General features: G+C 37.5%; 1 protein-coding gene across 11 annotated transcripts; it reads left to right on the plus strand.

Annotated features, from left to right (window-relative positions):
• The first annotated feature begins 236 nt into the window (after positions 1-236).
• On the plus strand, positions 237-8,572 carry LOC125843103 (uncharacterized). 11 transcript variants are annotated; one of them, XM_049522354.1, is made up of 6 exons: positions 237-373; positions 553-664; positions 770-851; positions 5,622-6,338; positions 6,458-6,646; positions 8,012-8,572. In XM_049522354.1, the coding sequence occupies exons 4-6, from the start codon at positions 5,664-5,666 to the stop codon at positions 8,030-8,032; spliced, it is 885 nt and encodes a 294-aa protein (XP_049378311.1). In that variant the 5' UTR covers positions 237-373; positions 553-664; positions 770-851; positions 5,622-5,663; the 3' UTR covers positions 8,033-8,572. The 11 variants fall into 11 exon arrangements, 9 of the variants coding, with proteins under 9 accessions (XP_049378311.1, XP_049378330.1, XP_049378304.1 ...); XM_049522373.1 differs by having other exon boundaries at positions 801-851; positions 5,644-6,338; XM_049522368.1 differs by having other exon boundaries at positions 247-445; positions 5,644-6,338.
• Positions 8,573-8,634: the final 62 nt, after the last annotated feature.

Raw genomic sequence — 8,634 nt, forward strand, 5'->3', positions numbered from 1 at the left:
TTCAAAATATCTAAAAGAAATTATATGTAAAAATAATTATAAAAAAGTTATCTGTTTAAGTCACCAAATAATAATTGTGGAACATATAATATAGTTTATATATTCTATAAAAAAAAATAAGGAATCAATTCCCAAATTTATCTGACTGTTATTTTATGAGACTGGGGGACTGGGCATACCACTTTATATATTAATCTAAAAATGAGGGTTTAAATCTCAATATTACAATCCTTAGGGATCAAAGTGATACTCTATCTATCCTTTCAAAAGCCTAATACCTCTCCGATACTTGCTCTCTTAATCGCCGCCGGAGGTCCACACCCGCCGGATTCCCGGACGTTTTCTCCGGCTAACTCTATTGCGGCCATCCAAGGTCAAACCCAGTTTTTTCTTGTGCTTATTGTCTTTTTGGAAGCTTACTTTTTGTGCTTTTTGTTCTGATTGGGTAACAACTGCGCCTTTGGTCTTGTAAAATTATATATCTGGAGTAGTACCCTGTTGCTCTCCTTTTCGTCTTCCTCAGACTCACTTCATCATCACTGACTTTGTTAGACACCACCGGAATAGATAGTCTACAGAATTCGCCCCAGCATACCTCTGACAGTTCTCTACCCAAACGTTGTTGCCATATTACCAAGTTTCTCCGAGTTTTCAACGGCTACTGGTAAGTTTTTTTGGGCTAAATCCCCGTCTTTAAATACTAAAGTCATCTAATTTTACTATGCAATTGCTTTTTCAACATCTTATTGTTCTTTTCCCAATTTGCTAGGGCTAAAACTGGTTTCGGGATTTCTTACCAGGGTTGTTCGTACAGTCTGCAATTGCTACTACCATCGATTCGTCAACTCAAGGTCAGTCACTCCAAAATAGTTGGCTTTATCAAATCCAATATTCATCTTTCTTTATTAATATTTGTATTGATAGATTCCGTTTATACTTTGATTGCTCATTTTGCGGAGTCTGATAATTATTCAGTGTTTCATTTTGCGGAGTTTGATAATTCCCCTGCGTACGCCACATGAATTTGAATTATTCGAACTAATGGCCTTCTGGATACATAATAGAAAACCATTCACTTTAATTACCTTCAGTATAGACGATAAAAGATTGTCTTTTAGGGCAAAAGAGAAAAAACCTCCATCTCCTGTTCTAATGTTGTCTTCTTCTTCTTTAGTGGATGTGACGTGATTACAAGTAGAATTGGAAATATTGAGCTAGCCTAAAGAGAAAATGAATTGAGAATTGCCCTTGAGCAACTTTGCGTATTGATATAGAAAACACTGATTGAGAAAAGAGGGAGATGTTTGGATTGATTTACTTTCTGAATGATTACAATTGACAGGAACTAACTACATATATGAAATCTACACAAGAACTTCCAGAAAACTGTTATAACTAACTCTTAAGTGTTTTAACAACCTAACAGGACCTCTCACGTGCAGCTCACATGAGGCTTATAACTACAACTAACTAACTTCTACAATCCAAATTGAGGAGGACACATTAGGATCATATCAACTACCCTCCCCTTGAGACAATCCTTGTACTCAAGGATTGAAGTGAGGGAACTGCTGACCAAAAGAGGAATAGTCCTCCCAAGTCCTGTCCTTATCAGCAGTACTAAACCATTGATCAGAAGCTGAGGAGTAGCCTTTTCATGCTTCTAGATCGATCTTCTATCCAACACTAATTCAGGCTCCAAAAGGACAGGACCAACTTCAGTTTGAACAACATGCAGGGTCGCAATGTGAGATCCTAACTTTCTTTTCAACTGAGAAATGTGAAAATTGGGGTGGATCTTGGAGGCAATAGACAACTCTTAAGTGTAAGCAGTAGCTCCGACCCCGGCTAAGATCTTAAAGTGTCCCAAAAACATGGATAAAAGCTTCTGATAAGCATGATACCTTAAGGATAATATCCCGTAGGCCTTTAATTTGACATAGACCCAATCACCAACACTACAAGATCTGTCAGTCCTCCCCTTATCAGCCAACAACTTCATTTTACTCTAGGATCTCTCAAGGTGGAACTTAATGTTCCTTAATGTGGCTTCTCTTGTCCTCAACCTCCTATCAACCAAATCCAGTTAGGAATCAAATGCCATGTAAGGAAGCAGTGAGGATGGCTTCTGGCCATAAACTGCTTCATAGAAGGTCATATGTATAGAGGCATGGTAAGAAGTATTATACCAAAATTCATCTAAGGATTACCATTGTGGCCACTCCTTAGGTATCTCAAAGGTCATGCACCTTAGGTAACTTTCTGAGCATCTATTGACCATCTCAGTTTGATCATATATTGATATCAGTCGGAGATAATTGGTTAAGCTTGCTTTTATATAATTCTGTCATTGCGTCGCCTTTAAAATTGGTGTTTCTCATGATCATTAGTGATAAGTTTATATGTGGTGAGCACCCATGATACAGGTCATTAGTAAAGATGCCCGTCGAAATGATTCATGTTCCTTTTCTTAATTTGCACGTTTTATTTTAATTTTACCCTTTTTGTCTTCCCTCTGTTCATCGTCTACAACACACCTGACATCTTCTCACCTAGGATTACATACTTACTTTTTTATCACAAGGTAAAGTGACTGCCTTTCACTAGCACATTTGGTTCTTCTCTCTTGCAGCTAGGGACGAACCCCCATAGAGCTGAGTGGGTGTATGAGCACCCATGGCCTTTTAAATTGTGGATTTGCCGTTGTTTTCAAGCTACACTTTTTCATGTCATAGATAGGTTGTTGTAGAGAGCATGACTAGCCTTTCTGTTGTGGAGTGAAAAGACAAAGCTATTGCACAAAAGAAAATACTTTTTGTTTTATTCTCAACAATAAAAAAAAAAGCTTATTGTTTTCCTCTCAGGTGTAATGTAGCACCAAAATTTCACATTTTTGCTGCCCATTAGACAATTGGTAATATATGTAGTGAGTCTGGACTTAAGCAAATGCTGTATTATTTTAAGGAAGTTCTTCAAAAACTTATTCTATATGATTGTCTTAATGTTTGAGTGTGATTCTGGCAGTAAATTGGTATGTACACTGTGCAGAGGATAATTTCCAGTGTAACATATTCAGTGATGCACTTGTTAACTTGTTACAGCTATGCACTTATTAACACTAAAAATTTATTAGTGTATGAAGCTTTAGTTGTGCATAACATATTTAGTTATGTACCTGTTAACTTGCTTCTAAGTCATGCCTGAAACCTGTTGTTTGTGTTCTTTTTTATCCCAAGTGTGGTCACTATGTAATTTGGAAGTGGAATTAGAGCTTCCATCTTTTTCTTCTGGTAAAAGCTTCAGTTGTGCATAATGTATACTGTTATACACTTGTACACTTGCTTCTCATTCATACCTGAAACTTCTTTTTTCTTTTTTATCGTACCTGTTCCTGTATAACTGGGAAGTGAAATTAGAGTTTCCATCTTCTTCTTCTTGATATGTCTTCTTTTATCTATAGAAGATTGATAGTTGTGCATAATATACACACTTGTATACTTGCTTCTCATTCACACCTGAAACTTTTTATTTGTCTTTTTGATCCCAAGTGCTGTCACTACATTGTTTGGAAATGTAATTAGAGTTTCCATATGACCTTATTGTTGCATTTTGGTGTTTGCAGGTTGTTGATTGATCTTACAGAATTCCCTTGCTTGATCTTCGTTTTCCCTTTTCTTTAGATTTTAAACTATCTTGAGCACTGTATGAGCTAGGCTTCTAATCTCATACTAAATAATTTTGGAATCTCATCTGCCGGCTTCCCATTCCGGCTCCTCTCTCATAGTATACCCTCTTCTGCTGGAAGAATAAAAAAGTAGTGCTTTTTCTGAGACAATCCGTTGTTTCTTTCATGGTAAGAATATAACAAGGTGTGTAGAATTCCATATGGTTGTGAGTCAACTCAACTTCTTTTGACCTAAACAGAAGAGGAGCATAGCTAGAATTTAAATACTATGGATTTGAGTCCGGAATTCTACCATAAATCCACTCGATTTTCTGGATTTCAAAACTATTATTTGTACTTAGTGAATTTTTAAAAGTATATACAAATTTTGAGCTGAAGTTACTCTATGAACCCGTATCACAGGCAGTGCATCTGCCTCTGAAAAGGGAGTCACGAAGGGGTTTGACAGATTCTCGGGAATTTGGGATATTTTTTGTCTAGAGTGTTGGATGCGCTCATGGGCATGGGCTTCTGAGTTGGCTCAATGGGTGTTGGAGTTGGTATTGTCTGGCCGAATTGGCTCAAACGTGTCATCTATGTGTGAACTTTTGTGGACGATGGTGAATTGTGGCTAAGATTCTTTTGTTGAGGTGGAGAAGAAGGGAAAATATGATATGGAAGGGTAACAATGAGGGTACTTTTGTTGCCAATTTCTGGCGGAGGAAAAAGCTAAGCAACAGTTTGATAGTTTAGGGAAAAATTTGTATTATAGCCGCCTCACTTAGATAACTAATATTAAAGGTAAATTTTACGGAGTGGTGGTTAGGTCAAGTGGCAAACTATGTTGTATGGGGCGTAGTGTTGGCCAGTTAAGAACTCTCATGTTCTAAAAGTGAAACTTGCAAGAATGAGTGGATGTGTGGGCGTATTAGGAGAGATAAGATTAGGAATGAATATATTTGGGACAAGGTGGAAGGGGACAAGATGAGCGAAGCGAGATTGAGATGGTTCGAGCATGTGAAAAGGAGATGCGCAGATTCCCATCAATAGGATTGATGAATACCGATAAGTTTTAGGGAGAGTATTAGACAGGACATGATATGACACATCTTGAGCTTAATAGGATATGACCTAAGATAGGAGGATATGAGGTAGATGGTTAGTAAGTAGTTTAGTGTTGTCTTGCTTTCTAGATTGGTGCTCCGTACATGTTTCTCCTTCCATACCAGTAGTAGCAACATTATTCTCGTAGTTTCTTGTCCTGCGATTTTTGTTACTACATGTTTCTTGTGCTTCGATTATCACATTATTTGGCTATTGTTGCTCATTCTGTTTTTTGAATGCCATGTGAAGTTTTCCATATCATTTGCTATGTCCTCCTTACTTCTGTATTTTTTCTCCAAACTGCTTTGATATGCATTGTTGAGGGTCTTCCGAAAGTAATTTCTCTACCTCGGGGTAGGGTAAAGGTCTGCGTACACTCTTACCTCCCTAGACCCACTATGGGATTACACTGGGTATGTTGTTGTTGTTGCCTTACAACCTATGGCCTTGGTAATTCTTGAAGTTGTGGCTAATTCTTGCATCAATATTCCTGTTTGGATCTTCTCCTATTTATAATCTTTAATAGTTATTAGTAATAATATACATGAAGCTTATTGAAGTTCTGTTCACAAATGGTTTTTCTATTATGTTATTTAATTCCACGTGTCCTTTTTTAACTTTTCCAAGCCAAATCATTTGTTACCCTATCTATAATATCAATGAACTTGGGAATAGAACCAGTGACAGGATCTACACTAATAGAACTTGTTAAACTGCTGAATGGTACCTTTATCAATCTATTGATGTGTCATTGGTTAAGTCTCTCCTTAGCTAGCTAAAATCTATCTTGAAAAGTTTATGATTGTCAATTATTTCAGTTTGTAGTTTTAATCTTATAGTTTGTCTGATGCAGTTGGTTTGAATTTGTTGCACAGTTCAAAGTCCGGGGTAGAAAATGGATATTGAAGTTGATCATTATGCTGCTTTGGGTTTACCCTCTGGTGAGGAAGGGGCCCAACTTTCTGAGAAAGACATATCTAAAGCCTATAAGAAGAAAGCACTAGAGTTGCATCCAGACAAGAGGCGTGATGACCCAAATGCTCACTTGAACTTTCAAAAGCTAAAAACTTCATACGAGATTCTCAAGGATGAGAAAGCTAGGAAGCTGTTTGATGATCTACTTCGTGTGAAACGTGAGAAGATCCAACGCCAATCACAACACGATTCAAAGCGTAGAAAGATGATGTCAGATCTCGATGCAAGAGAGCGTGCTGCTTTTTCACCTGATGCAAGTGTTCTAGCTCGAGATGAGGAGGAACGAATTGCTAGAAAACTTAAGGAGGAAATTGCTCGAATTCGTGCAATGCATTCAAAGAAAGTGTTTACTCCTATAGATCCTTTACAGAAAGAGGCACATGCTAGAGCTAAGGAGAGTAGTACAGAAGGCAATGGGAATAGTGTAGACAGGGAAAAGGTGCTTAAGGTATCTTGGGAGAAGATCGGTGAAGACTATACTGCCCAAAGACTAAGAGAGTTGTTTAGTGAGTTTGGTGAGGTTGAAGATGTAGTAATCAAGAGTTCTAAGAAGAAAGGCTCTGCTCTTGTTGTCATGTCATCTAAAGACGCAGCTGTGAGTACTTTATGAAATTGAGTACTGATTCTTGATTAATATAAGGAAATTGAGTGTTGATTTTAATTGATCATCTCTACTGTTTGGAATACATCAGTAACGTTTTTTCCCTTTTTTAGAGAGCTTCTTGTGGAAATGTCTTGGGGGATCTATCAAATCCTCTCTTAATTGTGCCTCTCCAACCTCCAATGCCATCTCCGTTTCCTAACGCTGAGAAAAATGGAGAATCTGAGGGCCCGAGTTTGAGTAATCTTGTAGGTGCTGGATACCAGAAATTTGAAGACTCGGTATTGGAAAAAATGAGGAAGGTATGAACTGCTTTAAACTGTTGTTTTACATTCTGATATATCCTTTTATACAGTGCTGTAGATTGTAATGAATTCGCAAATAGGTCTATTCTATCTGAATTTGTTGTCTTTTTTTTTTACCTCAAGTTGAAATCCTTCTGAATATGTATCTATGGTTGAAAAGAACTCAAAGTTAATCTTATTAAGAGTAGTAATTGCATCTGTAACTAGGAGGGGAACCTTTTATGTAAAAAGGGTTATAAAAAAAATTGTAAAGAGTTTTTGAAGTTATGCCTGTGCGCTTCCAGCAGAAGTTGTTTGTTTGTTTGTGACTTAAAATATTAGGGAAGTTTTCTGGGTAGGGATCTTAAATTCTATTTAAAAAAAGTAGTATGTATGAATGTTTTCTGCTGAGGAAATCTGATAGGGCTTGACTTTGCTAGGAAGTATTATTTCAGTAGGGTTGTTTTAACTGCTAAATTGCTGCATAGGCTTTAGGAAAATCTGATTCTGCTACTGGTTGCTACTGAGACTAGACTGCAGGAAAGCTTGATGGATGACTTCTATTAACTTTTCTATTTTGTCAACAAGTGAGGTTATAATCAAATTAGGTAGTATAACCTGTCCATTTACTGCTCTTTTGACTTTCTACATTCAACCACACAAGATGATGTTATTGGAGAAATGAATCGATTTCTTTCCAAAAAAAAGAAAAAAGAATGTGCTTTGCTAGTATGTTCGGAGGGTCGAGAGGTGCATGAATGGAGTGGAACACAACCAAATCAGCGAGAAGCCGTCAATTGGGTTTCATCTTTTACATATTTTTTTTATTTTTTTTTTTTGATTTGCACCGGGTGTCCGAGTCTCTTTGAGCCCCGACTAATCCCGGGGGTGCACAGGCCCTCGGCAAGGAGTTTCCCGCAAGTGCACCACGGTTAATTCAGGTTTTACCCAGTCCGATGGCCCTCAGAAATTGTTTGCACCTAGTGGGTTTCGAACTTGAGACCTTGAAAGGGAGCAAACCCCAAGGCTCAAGTCAATTGCCAGCAGGCCAACCCCTGAGGGTTCATCTTTTACATATATTACCTAATTTTGAGGTCAGATACAACTTCGCTGGTGCTCTGAAAGAAAATATCCATGCTTGTACTGAAAAATGGAAGGGAAAAGAAAGGAGGGCAGATTGAGTTGTGATTTGAGGAGTTAAAAGAGTTTCTCGTTTCACTTCTCCTTTGTGGAATTGTTACTGTTATTGTTACAAACTGCTCCATTTTACTCATCTCTCCTTACCTTTATAGTTTAGAAAGAAATTTTTCAGTACGTCGTTATCCATCCTAAAAGTATTTTTTTAAGGAACTTCCTTACATATACGGTTTCAACTTATCACAGGCTGCTCAAAGGAAGAAATAGCATGCAGAAGCTTCATCCTGTTCAAGTGCTGAGATGATGGCATCTCTAGGTTGCCACAGATAAAAAGAAGACAGAATTTAATAGTAATTCTTTTATCTTGTTTCATATATTTCTTGCATATTTTACACAGTATGGGGGTGTCATTCCAGTTCTGACGGATAGTTCCTTGTAATCATATAAGATTGATTTCTAGAAAGTTAAATTTCTTTTTGCTGGTCTCTCTGAAGCAGGTTTGTTGTCTGACATGTACTTCTGGCACAAGATAGGGCAGAGGAGAGATTCATCTAAATTGTGCAATGCCTGGTATTCTGACATGGTGTTTGCAATACGAATCACTCGAGTGTGCCATGGATTCATTAATATTTTTCAGAAAACTTGCAATATGCCAAGACGATGGATACATACTAAAGTGAGGGGTGTTTAAGTCATCCTTGTATTGTATATTAGACAGCTTTTGGATTCTGTTATGTGTTTAGCAGTGTTGTGTGTGTGGATCATCGGCACTTATTCTTTTTTAGTTCGATGAAAATGATTTCTTGATCTTAGATAGAGGTGTCTACGCTAGCAAAATGACTCCTCCCTTTCAGGTTTACTGCCTAAAA

Source organism: Solanum stenotomum, chromosome 1, assembly GCF_019186545.1.
Source record: "Solanum stenotomum isolate F172 chromosome 1, ASM1918654v1, whole genome shotgun sequence".
Classification (NCBI taxonomy): domain Eukaryota; kingdom Viridiplantae; phylum Streptophyta; class Magnoliopsida; order Solanales; family Solanaceae; genus Solanum; species Solanum stenotomum.